General features: G+C 33.5%; 2 protein-coding genes across 2 annotated transcripts; one reads left to right on the top strand and one right to left on the bottom strand.

The window, feature by feature from the left end:
• Positions 1-3,259: 3,259 nt before the first annotated feature.
• LOC142610741 (bifunctional protein FolD 2-like) lies at positions 3,260-6,340 on the bottom strand. Its single transcript, XM_075782667.1, has 5 exons — positions 6,133-6,340; positions 5,249-5,432; positions 4,572-4,729; positions 4,247-4,459; positions 3,260-3,596 (listed from the first exon to the last, which is right to left on the bottom strand). Exons 1-5 carry the CDS (start codon positions 6,244-6,246, stop codon positions 3,366-3,368), a joined length of 900 nt encoding a protein of 299 aa, XP_075638782.1. The 5' UTR covers positions 6,247-6,340; the 3' UTR covers positions 3,260-3,365.
• Positions 6,341-15,338: 8,998 nt separating this feature from the next.
• On the top strand, positions 15,339-15,761 carry LOC142608830 (putative mitochondrial protein AtMg00310). Its single transcript, XM_075780496.1, has one exon. The coding sequence runs from the start codon at positions 15,339-15,341 to the stop codon at positions 15,759-15,761; it is 423 nt and encodes a 140-aa protein (XP_075636611.1).
• Positions 15,762-23,972: the final 8,211 nt, after the last annotated feature.

Below are 23,972 nucleotides of genomic sequence, written 5' to 3'. Positions count from 1 at the left end.
GACGAAACTGAAGCAGATGAGAGAAGAAAATTCATAGCCCAGGTTCAAAAAAAGGTATAAACTCAAAATGAGTTTTGTTATTTGTATTATTCTTATTATTTATTTATTTTCATCTCATTACTAGAAAAAAAAGCGTAGTTCAATTTTTGGATTTCATGATGAGCGATATTGAGTTTTCATGGTCTGAAAACTATTAAAAAATATTTTTTTTTTTCCTTTTTCAAAATTGATTTGAGTTGGGCATTTGATTATGTTTGTTATAAATTGCTTTATGGTTCCCTTTCTCTAGACCGTAGGAATGTTACTCTCAATATGCTTGCTATAATGTTTGATAATTAACTTCAATGTGATGTTTTCGTTTTGGTCTTCATTTTGTAGTAATGTGACATTTGGTACGGGAGAATCCACATTACTCATAGCATCTAGATTACTGAGAATGTGATGCCTTGCAATCTAGATGCCTAGGAATGTAACTATTTTTATGTTTGGTGTAACTGAGAATCTAATAAGATTCCTAAGAATGTGAGATAATAATATTTGATTTATTCTTAAGAATCTTAAATGAATTATTTATTTTTTCCATACTATCTTAATATTTGTAAATCCAATATCAAGTCTTTTTTATTTTAAATCTTCCCCCAAATAAATAATGTCAAACAAAGTATCTCGAGTATTGTATCACCATAATCATGTGAAACTTGTAGCTAATATTTTTTATAAAAAAATTGTCAGATGCTAAATTAGGCATTTTGGAAGTTCTCACTTGCATTTGACAACAGCAAATTCAAAAATTCTGAAGTATAACCAAAAAAAGCCATTGATCCCAAAAAAAAAAAATGAAGCCACCAATCGGATCTATATTTCTAGCAACTAAACAAAACCAAGATCTAAGATACAAATAGATACATTAACAAATTTCCATGAAAATAGATCTATTAATAATTTGTTGAGCAACACACACATACAACAGTAAAAGTGAATACTTGGAAACAATGGAAGGTTCCCTTAAAAAAAATTTCAGGTCTATTCTATTTATGTTGTTTTGGCGGGAAGGGATAAAGATAAAGGAAAAGATATTGATGATTTGTTTTATATTTTATCTCCATTGCTTAAGTGATAAGGAAAAAAGGGTTAAAATTGTCAATTTATACAAAATACAATTTTCTTTAATCTTGAGAATCTAGATACATACATGTTTTAAAGGGAATCCACATTCTTACGAAAAGGGTGTTGAGGGGGAATCTAGAGACCCATGGCAGCTGATTCCTCGATGTGATTTGCAACCAAACATGGAGATCTTTCAACATTTCTGCAAATCCTAAAACATTATCTCATACCAAACGCCACATAAGAGTGTTATTCATTTTCATCAAGGAGAAATTGTTGTTGTTTTCTTTTTCCTATCTTCTTATATGCTAAACTAAATTTCATTTTTATCTCTGTTTCGTTTGTCAATTCCCCGATAGATGTCAACGATGAAGCCTCGCAATCACTGGAAACTTTTTATTCTATTGAAGGTCATACCAATCAATCGATAACCATTCTTTATTTAGAACCTTTTGAAGGAAAACAGAATAGATTTTCATTTCCTTATACTAAAATTTTTTTGTTTATTGTATAATTTGACAGTTTGGTGCCCCATAAATTATGGGAAAATAGAAGAAAAAAGAGAGTAGAATTTGAATCTTAATTTTTATGGAACTTGGGTTGTAACAGTTTAAATTTTTTTATCTTAATTTTTTAAAGCAAACTCTAATTCTTCAAAGTACATCAACTTAAGTAGACTGTTGTGTGTTCCTAAAAAAATAAAAGGTAGACTGTTGTGTTGTGGCTAGAATTTTGTGTTTGGGACCTTAGTTAGTTTGTTTGGTTGACAAATAACTTTAGGGATTGTTTAGCTTATGAGAAATTTTTTCGTATTTTAGGAGTGAGGAAATTCAAAGAACTAAATTCTTTTTAAATTCCATTAGTATCTAGATTTAAGCTAATTGTTGTGTAGATGGAAAAACTAATTGGTTCTTGATTTTTAAATATCTATCTATAATATTGTGTACATGAACCATAGTTGGGTTTTAGTTTTAGATTTAATATTGAATTATGTCATTTTTTCAGCACTCTAATTTTCTTTTTAGAATTTTCTCTTCTTGAATATCTAGAATACTATGTACATGAGTTTTAGACAAAACTTAACAATACTATTTCTTTCATTATTAAAGATAATAAGATATAGCTGATGTGTTCCAGCGAAGGCATAAGTAATTGCTATTTTTGGGGCATAGCGACTGATATAATCTGATAATTTCTCATAGCCATTTAAAGTTCGTAACATGGAATGCTAATAGCCATATTCTCCGATAGAGTTTGACCACTTCTTGGCAATACAGGTAACTCACTTACCTACAATTTGTATATGCACTATTTTGATTTTTTGTGGAAATTCAGAACATTGATAAAATGAATGTAGTGGCAAGTGGGTGATTATATATGGACACATTGATAAATTTTTGTAGTGGACATGGGTGGAATCAATGACACATTACTATATGACAAGTTGATCTTTGATGGAAATTAGTATAAGTGAGGGTCTAATAAATTTGATCATTTTGTTGAAGTAAGGTTTATTTAAAATGTATTTTATTTATTTGCCTTATTGTAAATAATGTTTTGTACATGATGATTCTAACCTACAAAACTTCACTTTACATTTTTTTTGTGTCGTCTTATTCTTTTCTGTTGGCAACTAACTAGACATCACTTTCAGGAATTAAGAATTTAGCAACTTGTACGAAGATTGCACCTGAAAATTTAGAAGAATTAAAATATGATACAATCTCATCATGGGAAGAAAAATAGGAAGTTTAAGGTTGTGGTGGCATGTCCCTCCATTATTAAGTTACAAATATCATATCTAAAAAAAACCTCAAATAATAGAACGATATGTTTGTAGAGATAGAAAGTTGGAAAATTCTTTTAGAAATAGTTCAATTTTGTAGGAGAAAATTATCTTTAATAAATTTTAGAAAATAAATTATGGATTATATCATATTAAAAAAAAATTATATATCCCCACACATCAAGTGGGTCTGGGACTAGTTAGCTAATTAAAAACTAAACTTGAATAAATTTGTCTTACAATTGCTTCTTAAATCAATAGTTAAAATAAATTTGTCCTCATACTCATGCTTCCTGCATCATTGGCACTTACAAAACTATGCGATTTTATAAATTCATACCAGCAAAACCAAAATTCAACAGTGAATTGTAACAGGAAAGCAAAATTCTTATTGGATGATACGAATAAAATGTGTTTCAAAACTGTATCTCATAGGCAACATCTTATTCTGAAAGTGAACAAAGACATGGATTTAATGCTCAATTACACGCTTAGCACCATCCAAAGTATTCTTCAGTAGCATTGCAACAGTCATTGGTCCCACACCACCCGGAACTGGAGTAACCCATCCAGCTACCTCACATGCTTCCTGGTAATGAACATCTCCAACTAGCCTATAGCCTGACTTCTTACTTGGGTCATCGATAGCATTTGTGCCAACATCAATAACTGCAGCACCAGGTTTGATCCAACTACCTTTGACCTGAAAATTAAGTAAATACAATAACAACAACATAGCCTTAGCATCATAATTTTTTTGGGCCAGCTAAGGATTCTTAACAATATTAGTTAGGGTCGGCCACAGGAAGTTAATTAAATAAATGAAGTTAAAACATATCTCCTAACAGGGCCAACAGGCAATCTGAATCCATACAAGGAACTGTTTACAAATCAAAAACTGTGTTCATACCACAGGCAAATTGATTTAAGCCAATGAAGTAATTATATGGCTTCTTAGAGAATGCTATATAATATATAGACCATATAAATTTACCAAATGTGCAGAACTATTAATGCTGTTGCATAACAACTTACAACTAATGTACAAAGCAAGGTTCCCGGGAAGGATTTCTAATTTATGTTTTCAATTTTCTAAAAGCTAATGCTGATTTATTCATTTTGACATTCTCTGTCCTTACAACAATACAACCTCTAGCTCAAATTCGCTTCATGTTTCTTTCAACTGGTAGATTTTATGACGGTTAGTGTACATGAACAACCAGATATTAAGTTTTATGATGTTGCTCTCCTTTCAAAGGAAACCAGAAAAGGGTTATACATGATGCAAGCACATAAATGGGAATAAGTTATTATGAAGCAAGAAAAACAGATCTATAAACTGTCTCTAGTTACCATCATTGCCTGCCCTGCCGCTGCAATAATGATGTCTGCTTCACGAATGACTTTTTCAGGATCTTGAGAGTGTGAATGGACTATGGTAACTGTAGCATCTGCTTTCAGAAGTAGCAGGGAAACCGGCAATCCAACTATGTTACTTCGACCCACCACAACTGCTTTCTTTCCCTTTACAGTTATACCACTTCGTGACAGAAGTTCAAGACACCCCTGCTCAAAAAATATGTCTTCACCAAATGTATTGCTTCTTTCATAGAAGGTAAAGAAAATATATCAAGTATACACATTTAATTTTTTTTTTTTTTCAGATTAAGTATATTGCCTTAGGGGTGCAAGGAAGGAACAAGGGATCTCTGCCTTTCATTGCAAGCTTGCCAATGTTCAGCGGATGAAAGCCATCTACGTCCTTCTCAATGCTGATTTCAGTCAGAACTTTCTCTTCATTTATATGCTTTGGCAATGGGAGTTGAACCAATATTCCTGACAATGTAACAAACCAAGTATCTAGGATAAACATGCAGATTTAATGAATCAAAGAGCCAACATACATAGTAATATTCAATCCTCAACTGGTTTTATAGTTTGGTTGAAACACCTAATGCATTCTTGTGCAGTAGGAAACAAGAACTAATCTAGTAATGATTTAAAAATAATTTTTAGTATACCTTAGTACCTTTCTGAAACACTTGTATGATTCCACTTATCATATTTTTAGTTTCAAATATAAAAGCTTATTTTATGATTTCCTACAATATCCTTTTCTATGAGAGTAATTGAAAAAAAAAACCTATAGCAGAGGACACATGGTTTTCTCTCCTTGTTTTGTGTATTTGTATGTTGTCATCACAAAAGGTCCCCAGATCAGAGTTTTCAGTCATACACTATCGACTCTAATTCACTGATCATATATTTAACTCGAACAAAATCAATAATAAATTTTCACAAAGTTCAAGATGATTTAACATCGAATTCATGCATGTACATTAAAAACTGACCAACCATGTACATCAGGATTTGCATTTAACTCATCAACTTTAGCGATCAACTCAGCTTCAGAAACTTGCTCCGGAAGGTCTATGTCAAACGACTTAATCCCAACTTCAGCACACGCCTTTCTCTTCATATTCACATAGCTTTGAGAATCCTTCCTGTTGCCCACAATCACTACAGCCAGCCCAGGGACCTGACCATACCAAGTAAGAGAAGTATCAATTATCAAAATCCCAGTTTACAATCTATCATGAAATGCCTTTTTATAATTCAATAGTTTGGAGAGGCGGGATTTGAATCCTGAATGTCTCAATTGGAAACACTAGCAAGTACTAGTTGAGCTACAACAGAACCTCATCCTAGTACAACATTACGGAGTATCTGCCAAACCACAGAACTGGGCCAACCATGAATAGTATAAAAGGTTTTAAATTTTAATGTATTTGTCAAATTTTGTAAAATATAGACCTTGTTCTTATTTTCTCATCTCTGCTTCCAGGTCTACATGTTTCCATAAGCAGATTAATACGCAATTATCAATGATCTTAGACAATTCACATACAAATTAAGGCTAGTTTAAAGTTAAACTAATTCCCTCAGCTCTTTCAATACAAGCCATTCTGGGTTTTGCAAGTCAGAATCTTTAGGGCCCGTTTGTTTGTCCCCTGAGTTCAAGTACTTTGCACATTATTTTTTGCACTAATTCACCATTTTCATAAGGAAATAAGACCAAAAATAAGAAAAAAATAAAATAAAATAATCCCAGAAATAAAAAACTGCACAAATGGTTCCTAATTTGATAGACAAAAATCACAAATGGCAAAATCCCAGATGGAAATATAGTTCCAAAATCAAAGTTAGGTAATTTTTGAAGGCAAAAACATAGTGCATACCTTGCCGTGTTTTTGCGATAGTTGGTGGACTTCAGCGGCGATTTCATTGCGAATGGTTTGAGCGATGGCTTTGCCGTCGATAATTTTGGCCTTGTGATCCGACGGTGATGCCATGTTTATCCGATGAGACTCTATTGAAAGTCACGATTTAAGCTTAAAATTGGAGTTGGCATCCACCAACTCAGCTTTTAGCGGATGGGTCCAAGTCCAACACTGTCGTAACATGATGTAAGACAGAGACAGTTAATAAGAGTAAAGAGGAATAAAGGATAATTGAATGAATTTTTACAACATCACTCACCGGTGCCTAATTAGGGAGGAATCCAACGGCTCTCCTTAGTCCCTATATTGAAAAATGAAAACCAGCCAAAAGTAATAAACAAGAGAAAGTCTATAAATACTTATAAAAAGAAAAGAAAAAAAGAAAAAAGAAAAAAAAGAGAGTCCCTAGAGTAGATAAGTCGGGATTTTTTTTAAAATAACTATAAAATCTAAACTATTTTATTAATTAGCAACGTTTTCAAACTATTTAGGTATCTAACAATTTAAGTCTATGGGACTCGATTTTACTGTAGCAAATCGAATTTTAAAGACTCAATTTTTTATTAGGTGCGTAGTTGATGTGGACAAAAAAATCCACGCGGAACTCGAGTCTCTAAGACTTGAGTTCCCCAACCATAAAATGCAAAAAATGCAGAAACCAGAAAATGCAGCAACGAAACCAGAAAATGTGCAGCAACCCAGAAACTCGAAAAACTGCAGCGACCCAAAAACCAGAAAATTCGCAGTAACCCAAAAACCAGAAAATTCAACACAGACCCACGCAGAAAACTCTACAGCAACCCAGAAACCAGAAAATTCGCAGCAACCCAGAAACCAGAAAATTCAACACAGACCCACGCAGAAAACTCTACAACAACCCAGAAAAGAAAACTCAACACAGACCCATGCAGAAAAGCAGGCCAACCAGAAAAGAAAAAAAAAAACCCAGTTAATCAACCCAGAAAACACTAACAGACCCAAAAAACACAAAACCACAACAGAAAATATTCCATCCGAGACAGGCGAACCCAGAAAAAACAGAAAACAAATCAAGAGATAAACCAATGCGCTCCGGTACGAAATCGTGATTATTGGGTTTCTCGCTGCCGCCGCCGCTCCAGTGGAGAAGAAGAACGCGTTGATTTGTTTGATTTGTTTTGGGTTTTGTATTTGGTTTTGTTCATGGGTTTTGGGTTTGGGATTTTCAGAAATGGGTTTGGATTTTGAGAAATGGGTTTGGGATTTTGAGAAAAATGGGTTTGGGATTTTTGGAGGCTTGGCAGAAGGAAAGAAAATGTGAACAAGACCTAAAATGGAGAAAGAAGGGAAGAAGAGAACAGGACCTGAAATGGAGAAAAAAAAAAGAAAAAAGAGCGAAGGGAGAAGATGATGAACAAAATTAAATCGAGTCCTAAGGACTTGATTTCTATTTGACAAAATTTGAGTCCAATGGACTCGAGTTCTATGTCTACGTGGACCACCTTTCCACGTCAACTACGTACGATGTTGAAATCGACTTCAAAGTAGTTGATTTAGCATTCGAAAATCGAGTCATTTGGACTCGATTTGTTATATACCAAATTAGTTTCAAACCTTAGCTAACTAATAATATAGTTTGGTTTTTATAGTTATTTAAAAAATTTTCTCGAAAATTTTGCTTAGTAGTAGTATTTGGCTAAACTTATTTAATTATGTAACATATTTTTGAAACTTGAGTTTGTCAAATTCGAGTTTCAAGTGAAACTCAAGTTTACCAAATTTGAGTTCCAAGCATTATGTTTGATTGGATTGTCATGATGCTTAGAACTCGAGTTTGACAAACTTGAGTTCCAAAAAACATGCTACATGACTAAATAAGTTTCATCCACTTCTCTTTTCTTAAATATTTTAAAAAATCATGTTGTTTGGCAAAAAAGACAATAGATACACAATTAGTGAATAAATGAAATTTTTGGTAGATTTATAAAAGAATCAGTGAAAGTTTATCAACTCAAAATATATGAAAAAAGTATGATGATAAAGAGCTATCATTAGGAGTATACGTCATAAGTTTAAACTCTGTAAAAATAAACATATATGAAAAAAGTTGTCAAATTTGTTTTTTAAAAAAAAAAAGTTGCCAAATTTATTATGTATCTAGTTAAGTACTATGGAAGTGTTGGTTAAAATTGAAACTATCTCTAAAAAAAAAATTTCTTATTACAAGTGATATTTGTTTATGATCCGGGTTAATGAATGCTAAAAAACAGCGACTAAGGTTGGGTTTTATTTATTTATTAATTGTTATATTAAGTATTTGTTTATTTACTTTTGTTATTTTTCAATGTAGTAGACCCATATGCATGAATGTATCCATTAATAAATTCCTTTGTTTATTTACTTTTTATACTTGATGGGTGAAAATCAGTGAAAGTTTGTTGACTAAACATATATGAAAAAAGTTGTCAAATTTATTATGTAGATAACATTACTCAATAAAAAAAGGGTCCAATTAAGAAGTGTGGAAGTGTTGGTAAAGATTGAAACTATCTCTTAAAAAAAAAAAAAAAAAATCTTATCACAATTGATACTTGTTTATGATTTGGGTTATTGAATGCTTAAAGGCAGTGCTTAATGTTGAGTTTTTTTATTATAATAAATATTTATTTATTTACTTACTTTTTTTGCTTTCTATTGTAGTTGATTCATATGCACGAATATACCCATTAACAAAATTCTTTGTTTATTTACTTTTTATACTTCCCTCCATTACAGTGAGCAAGAGGAGTGCATTTGTACACCTGTTAACATATTTCATAAATAAACCGAATGTTATGTGACTCTCTTCTAAAGAAAAAATCATTATGCAACTCTTAGAAGAAGCTTGTTGTTATCTAAAAATAAAGGAAAAAAAAAAAAACCAGCTCCGTTAACCGGATCTATTTGTTATTATGCAAAGTCCAAACCCAATCAAGCTGGGTTGCGGTTTACTATAATGAAGCAGTCCATGGGTTCACTCGCATGATATGTGCCCAACTCCTACTAATGGGCCTGCCCAATGGGTTCACTCGCATGGGTTCACTTTCCAAGTGCTACTCAGTTTAAAATTAATACCGAATGACCCAAAAATTGGTAACATCCTCCCACGAGCTTCGGCCACAAATGGCTTCCTAATGATTTCAGGCAAGCATCACCTTATTATTTGTGATGTAGCAATCCACATGAAACAGACATTAAAATTAAAATTAAAATTAAAATTAAAAAGATTTAAGTTGATGTTATTGATTTTATTTTTATTTTATGGGAAGTTGATGGTATTGATTGGTACATAAGCAACTTCTTTATCAATTTTGATAAGACCTAGCAATACAACATGTACTTTATAATTGGACGCTCTGTTTGTTTTAACATTAATATTTTCTGAAAAATAGTTTTTTTTTTCAAAGAGCATTTTCTAGAAAACTGTCTCATTTTCTAGTGTTTGGCAACAACCTTGAAAATTAGCTTGAGAATGTTTTCTGGTATTTGGCATTCAATTTCTTTCAAATATTTATTGAATAATTTAAAACACGTATATTATGTAAACTAACTAATGTAATCATTATAAATAAAAAACCAAGAATGAAGTTGGTTTTCATACTAAAATTTTGACAATACATACAATCAAAATTAATTAGTTGTCAAATTTTCATGATCTCGACCACTCATCTTGCTCATATATATAGATAGCAACGTACATACACACACACATATATCAACCATTTGTCTATATATATAAATTTGACAGGGGAATACATTTTCAATAAGTATAAATAATAATAACTTTTAATTGTCTCTTTTTGTTGGTATACTAATTGTCTACTATGGTCAATCAAAAGTCTTCAATATTACTCTAAATTATGTATTTACATAATGTACTGTATAATATATCATCACTGCATAGCATCTACCAACAAAAAAAGTATTTGCCAACAAATGCAATTCTCCTAAACAATTATCATTCATTATATAACAATATTATTAGTCCACGGTAAAGATTATCCTATGTAAAAGCAATTTAGAGCAATATAGGTACTATGTTTAAAATTTTCATATTTTACTTCATTCATTCTTTCTTCTTCTTCTTTTTATATTTTATTTTTTTGCACTTTATGTACGAAAAAGAAGTAACTTCTACTTGGAATCCATCAAACCGAAAATTTCTTAGAGAAAAAAGAAAATCGAACTTGAAATTCAAAACAAAGAATTTGGATGTTGGTAGAGAGGAATGAAATAATTACCATTGCAAATTTGTTCTCCTTTGCAAGTTGGAGCCATTGATCGATCAGTGAAGGGAAAAAAAATCTACTCAGAGAATTGTGTTACAGAGGGGAAGAGAAACATGGAGAAAAGAGAGATAGTTAGAGAGAGAGAGAGATCTATGGGAAGAGGAGAGACTAGAGTTAGTGACAATGAGGGTGTGAGGAGAGAAAAAGCAAAGAGAAAAGAGAAAAAGTAAGAAAACTTACCATGAGAGAGAGAAGGGGCCAACAAATTATGTTTCCCACGGCTATAGATGAAGATAATATTTATAGGAGATGCAACGCGTGAGAGAGAGATTGTTTTCCAAAATTCTTTTTTGGAAAAAAACCTATAGAAATTAAGCCTTATTTTTATTAGGGTTTTCCGTTGACCAAAGATAGTTTTCCATTGACCAGATTTTTTTGTGCTACCAAACACTGGAAAATATGGAAAACTATCTTTACAAAAGATTTTCCAGTGAAACAAATAGAGTTGGAGTCTTTTTTAATGATATCTTATTTTTTTATAAATTAAATAATTGGTCAACTAGTATTTTGTTATGTTGTTTTAGTCTAAATAAGTAAATATACTAACCATGATTTGTTTCATGAAAAAAGGCATGAGAGAGAGAGAGAGAGAGAGAGAGAGAGAGAGAGAGAGCTTTCTAATTGTTGGTATGGCACACTTGTTTGGGAATTATAGGAGTAAAATAATGGTAATGAACCCAATGGAATGACTTAAAGACACAAATGATTCATTATTTTTAAGATAATACGATATTTGTTCCCACTCAAAGAGTTTGCTAATTAGTTATGGGTAAATAATTTTCTCGGTACAAAGGAAAGCAGCTCCTCTCTTGTCCTAGTTCGTAGAATTAGCCGTTTCCCATCGTGTAAGGTTTTTAAGTCCCTTAAGTAACACTGTTGCTTGTAGGTTTGTTGGGAATCTTTTTTGGGGTTGTGAGAATTACTGAGTGTTGTTGAAATTTTGCTTTTGAATGATAATGGATATGCTTACGAAACGTTGGGAGAATATGTCTTTGAATGATAGGGAAGGTAGTGAATTTCAATTTGAGGAGGAAACAGATTTGTCAAATTGCACTATCACAACAAAATTCCTCACAAGACGAGTGTTGAATACAGAGGCTATTATTAGAACCTTCAATCCCATTTGGAGGTCAAAAAATGGGTTTAAGGTACGTAATATTGGAAACCACATACTATTATTTGTATTTGATAATGAAGAAGAAGTTGAGAAAATTTTCAATGGGGAACCATGGAGTTTTGACAAACACTTGGTGATGATCCAACGAAATGATCATAGCATACCTGTCAAGGATTTAGTCTTTGACAAGGTCTCGTTGTGGGTGCAAGTCCATGATATACCAATCAAATTCCTGAGTCGGGATGTAGCTGAGAAGCTATGTGAAGTTGTGGGAGAAGTCAAGAGGGAGGTGAGTCAAAAGGAAGTTGAATAAGGCAAAGTCATGAGAACTAGGGTTCGGGTTAATGTTAATCTTCCCCTATGTCGTGGTAGAGTTTTCACACGAAAGAATGGAGTAAAGGGTTGGGTATCTTTCAAATATGAACGCTTTCCTAATGTGTGTTACTGGTGTGGCTGTCTGAACCACTTCGACAAGGATTGTGAACGTTGGATACATAGTAATGGAACCTTGCAGCCGAAAGATCAAGAGTATGGGCCATGGTTACGTGCTGCTCCATTGCCCACTCACAAAAACTCTATGATCATAGTCCCAGGATACTATGAAGCAAAAAAGAAGGAGCTTGAGGAGGAGGGAAGGAAGCAAGAGAGCTTTGGTTCAAAAGCAAGAACAACGGTGGCGTAGGGTGGGACCCAAGGAGGCAGAATTAAGGAGTTTTAGTTACAAAATCCTGCATTAAAGGAAAAACTAAGTACGGGTGTTATTGAAATCAATAAGGAAACAGATGCTAGCCTGGACCTGCAGTCAATTGGGGCCAAAGCCAAGAATCAAGGGTAGTATTTCACAAAGAAGATAAATGAGATTGATCAGGAGTTAAGGAAATTTGATTTGTAAAAGGAATTTTTATCTGGAGAAGCCGTTACTGCTAAAGCACTAAAGAGCTTGGGGTGTAGGATTAATGAGGCGGCACTAGAAGTAGAAAATGTGAAACCTGCTTTGGAATCACATGACCTGTTAAGTGAGCATACCCATCACGTGCTCTATCTGAACAAAAACACTAAGCTAGTTGAGTCTCAAGTGCCACTTACACAAATAAACCCTAATTTAGATGCTACAGTGGGTACCACGATCCTTGCTCCAACATGGAAAAGAATTCCTTGGGAAAAAAAAGCCAAAAATCCTTGAAAGCCTATCACCATCAACATTAAAGCGGATTGGTTCAGACATTGATGATCATGAGTTACCGAAGAAGAAGAAATCAGTTTCACATGATGATCAGAAAACTCTTATCATATTGGCAGAGGTTGATGTTTAGCCCTGCCAGAGAAGATGAATATTCTATGTTGGAACTGTTGTGGGCTTGGGAACTCACAGACAGAGCAAGAGCTTGGTGATTTGATCCGGGCACAAGATCCCTCAGTCATGTTCTTAGCCGAAACATAGCTCGATAAAGCTAGGCTAGAAACTATCATGGTCCGATATAAATTTGGTGGAATGATTGAAGTGTTAAGAGTAAACAAAGGAGGGGGTGTGGCTGTTTTTTGGAAGGCAGAGTGCAATTTTGAAGTTGACACATACTCCTTTAATCACATAGATGCTATTGTGAATAAGGGAAAGGAAAACGAGTGGAGATTTACAGGCTTCTATGGATAGCTAGATACAAACCTTCGACATGAATCATGGGAAAAGCTGAGAAGATTGAAGAACAAATATTCAATCCCGTAGGTGTGTGCGGGGAATTTCAATAAAATCGCCAAGGCACATGAGAAATTGGGAGGTAGGCCAAGGCCGGTCAGACAAATGGAAGCATTTAGAGATGTGATGGATGAGTGTGGCTTCAAAGACTTAGGTTTTGTAGGGGATTAATATACTTGGTGCAGAAGCTCTGGAGAGAATAATATAATTTGGGAAAGGTTGGATAGAGCAATGGCCACTACGGATTGGATTGAGCTTTTTCCGGCTACAAAGGTTGTTCATTTGGAGTGTGGTTCGTCAGATCACAAACCTATAATAATCATGCCAAAAGGTATTCAAAAGAAATGAATGAAGCCTTTGAGATTTGAACAAATGTGGCTAGAGGACCCGATTGTTGAATCGGCTTGGGGCAGAATTATGGTAGGGGGTTTGATGGAGCAAGTGGAGGGTAAGATCTAGGAGTGCCAAGCAAAACTAACTCAATGGAGCCAGTTGAGTTTTGGAAACATTACTCAGTTGTTAAAAGGAAAAAAAAAAGAGCAGCTAAGGAAAGCCGAAGAATTAGCAATTAGGGGTGGTTCAGTGGAGAGGGTGAGCAAATTGAAATGAGAGATAAATGGTTTACTGATCAAAGAAGAAAAAATGTGGAGACAAAGGTCAAGGACTTTGTGGATGCATGAGGGGGACCAAAATACATGCTTTTTCCATAACCAAGCATCACACAGGTATAAGAGGAATCAGATTGAGGAGCTGCAAAATTCTAGAGGAGAGATGTGCGAGGAAGAAGAGGATATTGCTCAAATTTTAATTACCCACTACCAAGAACTGTTCCATTCAGCCATCCCAGAAAATATTGAGCATGTTCTGTTAGCTATTCCTACAATGGTCACACCAGAGCTAAACAATATGTTAAGTGCGGAATTTATGAAGGAGGAGGTTGATGAAGCTTTGAAGCAAATGGATCCTCTAAAAGCACCCGGACCAGATGTAATTCCTCCACTCTTCTTCCAAAAGTTTTGGCTGATTATTGGGGAGGAAGTGTCACAAGCAGTCCTCACTTGTCTTAATTCAGGTTCCATCCCATCCACTATAAATCGTACTTTTATAACTCTTATTTCAAAAGTTAAAAATCCATCTAGAGTTTTAGATTTTCGTCCTATTGCTCTTTGTAATATTATTTACAAATTGATTTCTAAGGTTGTTGCAAATAGACTTAAAAAAGTATTACCTTTTATTATTTCTAAATCACAAAGTGCATTTCAGTCAAATAAAGCTATTTTAGATAATATCTTGGTGGCTTTTGAGTTGCTACATTAGATGAAGACTCAGAAATAAAAAAAGGCAGACTTTATGACCTTAAAACTGGATATGAGAAAGGCATATGACAAAGTTGAATGGAGGTTCTTGATGGAAATTATGAGAAAGATGGGTTTTTGTGAATCTTGGATAGCCATTGAATGTGTCCACACAGTCTCCTATTCTATTCTTGTAAATGGAGAACCAAAAGGGAATATCTACCCTACGAGGGGAATCAAACAAGGGGATCCTCTCTCCCCATATCTCTTTCTTTGGTGCTCCAAAGGACTGAACAGATTGCTTCAACAAGCAGCAAGAAATTCCTCCATAAGAGGGTATTCTTTATGTAAGAATGGACCTCGAATAACTCACCTATTTTTTTGCAGATGATAGTTTGCTATTCTGCCGAGCAAGAATGGAAGATTTACAAATGATTCAAAACATTCTATTGGTGTATGAAAAAGCATCAGGGCAACAGATTAACCAAGGCAAGACCACCTTGTTTTTCGGCAAAGCAGTCACCAAAGAAACAAAAAGAGAGATACTTACTTTTCCAGGAGTGTCGGAGATTAAGGAATATGAAAAATATCTTGGTTTGCCAGCTGTGGTGGGGAGGAAAAAAAAGGCAAGCCTAAATTACATAAAGGAGAGAGTGTGGAGCAAACTACAAGGATGGAAGGAAAAACTCTTATCCTAAGTCGAAAGAGAGGTTTTGCTATAAGCGATAGTCCAAGCTATCCCTACTTTCGCCATGAGTTGCTTCAAGTTGCCAGTTGGTCTTTGTAAAGACATTGAGATGCAAATCCGAAAGTTTTGGTGGGGTGAGCGTAGAGGTCAAAGAAAAATTTATTGGAAAAATTGGGCAACTCTTTGCAAGACGAAGGTCAATGGAGGAATGAGATTCAAAGATTTGGTGAGGTTCAATGAAGCAATGCTAGCTAAGCAGGTATGGAGGTTAGCAATGGCTAGAACATCATTGTTGTATAAGGTGTTTAGTGCCAAATATTTCCCATCAAGTTCAATTTTTGATGCAAAGATGGCCAAAGGCTCCTATGCTTGGCAAAGTATCCTCAAGGCAAGACAAGTGGTGGAGAAAGGGATGATATGGAGAATTAGAGATGGAAAAAAACCAAGATTTTTCATGATAATTGGATCCCTGGAGTTTTCCCACTGAAAGAAGCAGCTAGAAGCCAAGAATTCCTAGATGATAGCATGGTCTCTAGCCTCATTGATGCTGAAATAGGGGAGTGGAACGGGTAGCTGATTGATAAACTCATTTCTCCATTTCTGGTGCAAAGAATAAAGGCCATAACTCTGTGTAAGACGAGTCAGGATGATTGTATAGTATGGCCACGAAGTAGTGATGGAAACTGCACGGTGAAAATTGGGTATCAGCTCCTCAGCGAGATGGAAAATAGAGAAGCAACTTCGGTTTCAGATTAGTCCGCACAGAGAAGCTTCTGGAATAGCATTTGGAAGCTCAACATTCCAAAGAAAATGCAATTTTTTTGTTGGCGAGCTTGCAACGAGGCACTTCTGACAATAGAGAATCTATACAATAGATAAATTTAGGAGTTGCCTTTATGCTTTTCATGTGGCAAGGCAAACAAGACAGTGTTCCTTGCTTTATGGGAGTGCGAAAAAATCCACACAGCATGGGGCCCTAACTTCAATAGCCTATGGAAACTACCCTATCAACCATTGACAGTGATGGACCTAATACGCAGACTTGGACAAGAGGGGAGGAACGTGGAGCTATTCACGGTGATGGCTTGGTTCATTTGGTGTAAAAGAAATAAATGTCACTTCAATCAGCCTAGCATACCAGTGGACAAGCTTCTTAAGGCTGCCTTAAAGTCCTTATCAGAGTTTCAGGGCAAGTAGCCGCTGGTACTACACACTTGAAACTGGCAGTGCCCAAATGGCAACCACCACCAAAGGATACCTACAAAATAAATTATGATAGCGCAATATTTTCGAAGTCAGAGGAAGCAGGAATTGGTGTTGTGATTAGAAATGAAAGGGGTGAGGTGATGGCATCTTTTTCTGAGAAGGTGAACAAACCATCGGGAGGGGTGGAAGCTATAGAGGCCATGGCAGCTAGAAGAGCAATCTAGTTGGGAGTAGAGTTGGGTTTTCAACAGTGTGTTGTTGAAGGAGATTCAGAAATTGTGTTTAAAGCTTTATCAAGAGAAGGTTTAGATCGATCAAGTTTTGGTCATATTATAAAAGATTGTAAGTCTATAATGGGTTTATTGAAAACCTGTTCTTTCTCTCATGTTAAAAGAAAGGGCAATGGGGTTGCCCATTCCTTAGCTAGGAGAGCAAATAAATCTTTTCCTCTTTTAGTGTGGATGGAATCTCTTCACATTGATGTAGTGTATGTTTGTATGGGGCTGAAATGCCCAGCGTTTGCATTTTAGCTCAAAATTTTTTTTTTTGCTCGACGTGCTACTCTCATTGTTCATTGGCCATGAACAATGAATAGTGATTTTTCAAGTGAATAGTGTTTTTTACACATTAAAAAATTATTTTGTTATAGTATTTTTCAGTTTTCAGTTTTCAGCTGTATCCAAACAGACTCGTAATCCCTTCAGTTTGTGTTTTAATAAAACCTCATGGATTTACCTTTTCTAAAAAAAAAAAAAAAAAAGGAAAAGTTATGGGTAAATCTGTCTCTAGATTACAAAAAAAACGTTCAATAGCCGTGTTTTTAAAACGCGGCTATAGTTCGATTTGGCCTATAGCTGCGTTTTTTTAGGCCGCGTTTTCAACTGTAGCCTCAAATCCGTAACTATAGGCTTGAGGGGTTTATGGCCACATTTTTTCAAATGCGGCTATAGGACCGGCCCAATGGCCGCGTTTTTATAAACATGGCTATAAGACATACTCTAACCACATTTTTTAAACGCGGCTATAGATCCTCAACCTACAGCCGCATTTAAAAAATGCGGCTATAGACCCTTATATATATATATATATATTTTTTTTTTAATTTTGATTACCAAAAATTAATTTTCGGTAATCAAAATTTTTAAAAAAAAATTAAAATTAAAATTTTTAAAATTAATGCTTTCAAACTTTAAAATTTAAATTTTAATTAAATTAAGAAATTCAAAACAACAATACAAACCCAGCAAATTCAAATTCAGACTAAAGCCCAGAAAATTTCAAAATTAATCAAACATAACATGCCCACAATACAAACACAACATGCTCTAAAATACAAGAAAACAGTGCAAGAACACAAACAGAACATCTCCTTCAACAAAAGTACAAGCTCAAAAATACAAAAATCCCTATAACAGAAACACAACCAAAAAGAGTCCATATGCTCAAACCCAAAATTAATCAAAACACAATCAAACAAAAGAAAATAATTTTTGGCCACGGGTTAGAGAAAAATAAAGCAAACAGAGATAATTTTTTGAGGCACTTTAGCTTCATTGATTTAAAATCTTCAAGTCTATAGTAAAGAGAGACTCAACCTTCAGATCTACTGCAAAGAGAGACAAAGTTAAAGGGAACAAAAATGAACAAAACTCAAAGAACAATGAACAAAACCCCATATTTTCACAAACCCATTCATACAACATCAGTGGGAAAGAGGGATTAACAGTGTGGGTCAGCACTTTTTGGATCTCCAGCAACATAGATCGATGATAGCATGCACATATGAGAGAGAGATTGAGAGAGTTGTAAGATTAATATGAGAGAGCTTTTTCATTTATTTTTTGAGTGACTGAGAGAACTTTCATTTTTTTTCTTTTGACAAGAGGGAGAGTCTGAGATTTCATAATTTGAAATCTTCAGATTTTTGTTTTTGGGGAATATTTTGGAAAATGCCATAGAATATTTTAGGAATATTCTATGGCATATTCCATTTTTTGTTTACGCTGAAGTCAACCCATTCAGCTAGTTTTTTTTTTTTTTAATTTTTTATGGAACATTTTGGAATATGTCATAGAATATTCTATGGCATATTCCATTTTTGTTTACGCTGAAGTGAACCTGTTTGGGGTTTTTTCCCTATAGCCATGTTTTTAAAAACGTGGCTATAGGTCCTCCTTTAAAATATATATATATATATATATATATTTGGCTGGACCTATAGCCACGTTCATGAACGTGGCTATAGACTTAACCTATAGCCACGTTTTTAAAAATGTGGCTATAGGTCCTCACTTAAAAAGTATATATTTAGCTGGACCTATAGCCATGTTTTGTACCGTGGCTATAGACTTAACCTATAGCTACGTTTTAAAAACGTGGCTAAAACTACTTACAAACGTGACTATAGACTTAATTCATAACCGCGTTTTAAAAAAGCAGCTATAAGTTAAGTCTATAGCCGCATTTCTTAAAAACGTGGCTATAGACCTGCGTGTTTTGTAGTGAAGCTATAACTCTTTAAGCAACAAACTTGAAGAATTATGTGAATTTTTCTCAAATGTGCAAAATATGTAAAAAGAAAAAAGAAAAAGAAAGGTGGAAGCCAATAAATAACAAAGAGGCCTATTTGAAAGCGCATTAATGAATAGTAACTTTGGGCAATACAAGCCCTCAAAACACTTGTCTTGATTGTTACTAGCCATTAGAGATAATAACAGGTCTCATTTCTTTCATTTTTATACAACTATCTCACACTGGCTCGTAATGGCACATATGGTCTACTCATTATCTGCTCAAGCCTCACTCAACTGGGCTCCCTAAAGTCCTTATAATACTGTTCTATTTCTCAATCTATGTATTTGGTTTCCTGTAACAAACTTCGAGTTGCACCGTGGCCTCGTCCAAGCGAGCCTCAGGCCTCAACCACTTAAACCTTGTTTTTTAGTTTTAATTTTTCTCTTTATTCTGTTGCTTCCAAAGTAAGATCATTCATATATATATATATATATATATATATATATATATATATATATATATATATTACAACTTATATTTGTATATTCCCATATAGACAACAATGCTTACATGGAAAATTGACTACTTTAAGGTTGTAATAATTTAATTAATGCAGATGTTCCTTCCTTTTAATCCCCCCTTGGGATGGGATGACGAAAATTCTCCACCCTGCATGAGTTTTTCCTAACCCAAAAAATGTGAAATGACAAAGAGGTACAACTGTTACTCTACCTTATCTTGCCTAATTCTAAATGTTTATATATATATATATATACTTTTATTTAATATATATTTAAATTTTTTAATATTTTATACATATCTTGTTCAATTTATTTATTTTTCTATATATCTTATAACCATTTCTCAAAATAATTGCTTTCACTCTCTTTAAGCACTCTCTCAATTGCCCTTCTTTTTTCTTTTTTATCTTTACCTCCTAATATCAAATCTACCTCATAAGATGGCAAAATACCTCAAACCCATTTTGTTCTTGGCCTTCCCTGCTTCCGCCCTTTGCAGGTTTTCTCTATCTCAAAGGAGAAAGGAACTCGAACACCCCTAATTTGATCCGTCCCATTGCCATTCTTAACCTTGAGGATCTTAAGTTGAAAAAAGAAAGAAAGAAAAAAAGAAAAGAAAATATAAGTTTAGTTCTAGGATATTTGACTTATTAGAAAGCTACGTGAAATGTCCAGGGAACTATAATTATATTTTCAATGACATGAACCATAGTTTGTTTAACAATTAAGTCAATGAAAAGTGGTTTTCATAGACTGAATGTAGAGCATATTAACTACATTAAATTGTTGTTGGAATCTGGGGGAGGAAGGACGCCATTAACAAAAACAATTACAACAAAACAATAAAAGTAAACGGAATGAGTGATATTAATTGATCAATCATTCCATATGAATTTGACACCAACCCCCATAATTTTCCAATCCGACATTTGGGTGACGAATTAGACAGATGTGTCTGATTAAGGTTTCCAATTCCAGGACGTAAAGGTGAAGTTGGTCGAGTTTTCTGGGCTAGTCCGAAACTAATAAGTTAGGGCCCAACTATGCCCAAATCATAAAAACCCTCAGTTATTTTTTTTTTTTTGGGGGAAACATAAAAACCCTCACTCATTTTCGAAATATCCTTGACAAAAAATAAAAAATAAAATATCAAATCCTACTTAAAGTCTGAAATATTGATTTTTTAATATTGTGATATTATTGCCCATATTAAAAAATGGTTGAGATACTTATAATTGAATAAAATAATTATGGCGTACTCTTGATTGTTGAGTTGGAAAACTACACATATATATTATACTCTGATTTTGTGTTGGTGTGCAAAATGTACATGCCCCAATCGTAAGACAATAATATGTAATAAAATGTATATCACAAATTACATTAGTTTAAGTTAATAGTCCAATTTTTAATATTCTAACATCACTCATTAATACAATAATACATTTGAGCTTTACAAAGTGTCATTGACATGATCTTGATCTTTTTTGTTTTATAATTCAATAGTTATAATGGGGAGAAGAATTTGAACCTTAAATGTTTTAAAAATATTAAAATGTGTCAATCAATTGAACTATAAAACTCTTGTAAAACTTAAATCTTACCAAAAAAAAAATCAAGAGTCATTAGTAGAATTACTTGCCACTAAATAATTATTAGCACACTTAAACCTCACGTATCTTGAAAGTTGGACATTTTATACTTACTCTGACGCTTCGAGGTTCAAAACAGTACTAATAAATATTTGTTGCTGACATTATGACAATAAAGCTAGAGTTGATGTCTCGGTAGGCAAATGCTTCACTCTTTGTTGCATCGGCCGAGTCTAATCGGCTGCTGTAATAATTAAGGGCAATTTGGAAATTATTGGTTGGTGGTTTTAACAAAATAAAAATAAAAATAGGGAGAGAAGAAGAAGAAATAGTCAAATAGCTAGGTAGGTGACTTAAATTTTGTATATTTCATTAAGTTTATATGACTGTGATAGAGTCTTAATTATGATTGATAATGTCATAAAGGAATATGTATAAATTAATTAAAATAGTGTTGTAAATGATAATTATGATAATAATTATAATAATAGGGAGGAGAATTTGTAAAGAATTTAGGAATTTAAATGAAATGATATATAGGAAGGACTGGTAAGATGTAACATTGCATGGGACCCGAAGGTTCTGGACGCATAGGTGTATGAAAATGAGACAATTTGCACCTTTGACGTGAATTAAATATATTCCATACTTAACTAATATATGCTTTTCCAACCATGCATACGTCTTGATTTGAACACTAGCTCATCAATATAAAAGTATTATAGGGGCGAAGAAATTAGGCATGACCCCCATGCATTTGCTGACACAATAAGCATAAGATATACGTTGATATGTGAGTAATATATTTTATAACTAAGGAAAAACACCTATAGTCATTATTTTATGATTTTGTTTTTTGTTTTACCTTGTTAATTAATTTGTATTGGAAGTCCATATGAACTAATGAGACAAGAACATAAATCAATAGAACAGCAGCAGATATTATGCTTTTGCATTTTTATATGTGGTGTGATGAACCATGTCAGTGTTGGATTAGCTTGTTTGGAATAAGATGGAGTGTAGCTACAGTTGATTATAATCACCATAGAAAAAAAAAATAGGGAAAGAAAACTCCATCATAGATGATGCAATTAGCACAAAAGAAAAGAAAAGATGAAGTAGAATATGAAAGAATAGACTTTGGATAATAGAATACTATTTTGTGGCATTGAAACTTCAACATTCAAGAAGAAATGATGCCATTGTTACAATTCATACACATTAGTTTTTTCACACGCGCTATATACATTTTTATTAAATTTTTTTATTTATAAAAACATAATATTTTTAGGTAATTAACAGTGGTAATGTGTGGGAGAGGGAAATTTTAAAATTTTCAGTTTACTTTTATGTCTTTAATTCGTACGTCTTATTGTTAAATCACTTTCAATTAGGTAATAAAGTTATTTTCGTAAGTATAAAATAAAACAGACACTAAAGAATTTCGAAAATCCTCCCTATAATTATTGGTGTGTGTGTGGAACGAAAGGCTAAAACACATGAAAAAATAGTCATCCTATTCATGCGTGTGGTACTCAATCTGTAATGGGCAAAAAGAGCTAGAAGGGGCATATGTGGCTCAAATATAAGGAATGGAAACAAAGACAAAAGAAAAAAAGGAGAAAAGTCATCAAAATTTGTTCGTTGTGGTGGAAATTTTGGACCCACAAACTAATTTTGCAAAGTTGAAGCCAAGAAAAATTGAGACACAGAGAGACAAGTTTTGTGTTTCACATCTCTAAAAAACATCTAGTCCTCTTGGGTATTTTTATATTTGTGCTTCACATTCAGCGGTAGAGCATGGACTTTCACACAAAAAAAATCAGTTTGTCTTTTACTCTATAGTCTATATTATAAGTTTCCGGGTTTTCTTAGTTTATAAAAAATTTGCATGGCATATTGTCCCTTGTACTAATACAATAGTTTATATTGGGAATACCTTTTATCTACCACAAGAAGCATATTGGTGAAGTAGTCATGAAGCTTCTTCGAGATTTGGAAGTGTCCTTCTATTTTATCATATTATATATAGGTATTATTATTATTATTATTATTATTATAAATGATGCATGAAAAATTAAGCATAAGATAGCATGGCATATATGCATGCATTCATGTTGTTTATATATGCATGATTCACGGCTATGAAAAATTGTTTATTATAACCAGAAGGACCTCAATAAGACGACAGACATACTCATTCTCAAATAATGCGTTAGATCCGCATTAATAGGCTCACGTATTCTCATGCAGCTTAAACAATTGGATATAAAATATATAAATGTAAAGAAAATTAGAGCAGGAGTACTGTTGGGCGTTGACCCTCACAAGCTAGGTGTTGTGGGTGAATCTTTTTCAGACCAACCTTATAAGTTTTTTAATGTAAAAATTTTGGTGTCTTTCGAAAGGTCTGTCTTTTAGGATCAAAAGTAGTGTTTTTCGAAGGTCTAAGCCATCCATTGCTGTATGAATCACATGAATTTCATAGTGATGAACATGTAAGAGTAGATGCATTGGGGGACAATTATGCTACTTGCAAAATTAAAGCATTCTATACGAATTAATATGTTGGCATGCATGCGTGTAGTTAGGGATATATAACAAAAATGACCCTCCTCACTCAATCCGCCTCTCCCGAGTTTCTGATCTATTTTAAAAAGGGATGAGACAGGGTTGAATTTTACTAATCTTGTCTTATCTTTAATAATAAGACGAGTAAGTGATTAATATAATATAAATGAACTTAAATTTATAAGTTTAAGTTTTTTAGGTAAAATGATATTTTTATATATTATATTAACTATTTAATTGGAAATTTTGTAAAATGTTTATCTCCCTTACAGATAGTCAATTAATCAATTTACA

This window comes from Castanea sativa, chromosome 9, assembly GCF_040712315.1.
Source record: "Castanea sativa cultivar Marrone di Chiusa Pesio chromosome 9, ASM4071231v1".
In the NCBI taxonomy this organism is placed as follows: Eukaryota; Viridiplantae; Streptophyta; class Magnoliopsida; order Fagales; family Fagaceae; genus Castanea; species Castanea sativa.
Note: the sequence above shows the minus strand (reverse complement) of the source record. Positions and strands in the feature narration are given on the sequence as shown.

Coding starts and splice junctions, on each gene's coding strand:
- LOC142610741 (XM_075782667.1), bottom strand. CDS start 6,246: ATGGCATCACCGTCGGATCACAAGGCCAAAATTATCGACGGCAAAGCC. Junction 4,730..5,248: donor TGCAAATCCTGATGTACATG/GTTGGTCAGTTT, acceptor TTACATTGTCAG/GAATATTGGTTCAACTCCCA. Junction 3,597..4,246: donor CGGCAGGGCAGGCAATGATG/GTAACTAGAGAC, acceptor CTTAATTTTCAG/GTCAAAGGTAGTTGGATCAA.
- LOC142608830 (XM_075780496.1), top strand. CDS start 15,339: ATGAGTTGCTTCAAGTTGCCAGTTGGTCTTTGTAAAGACATTGAGATG.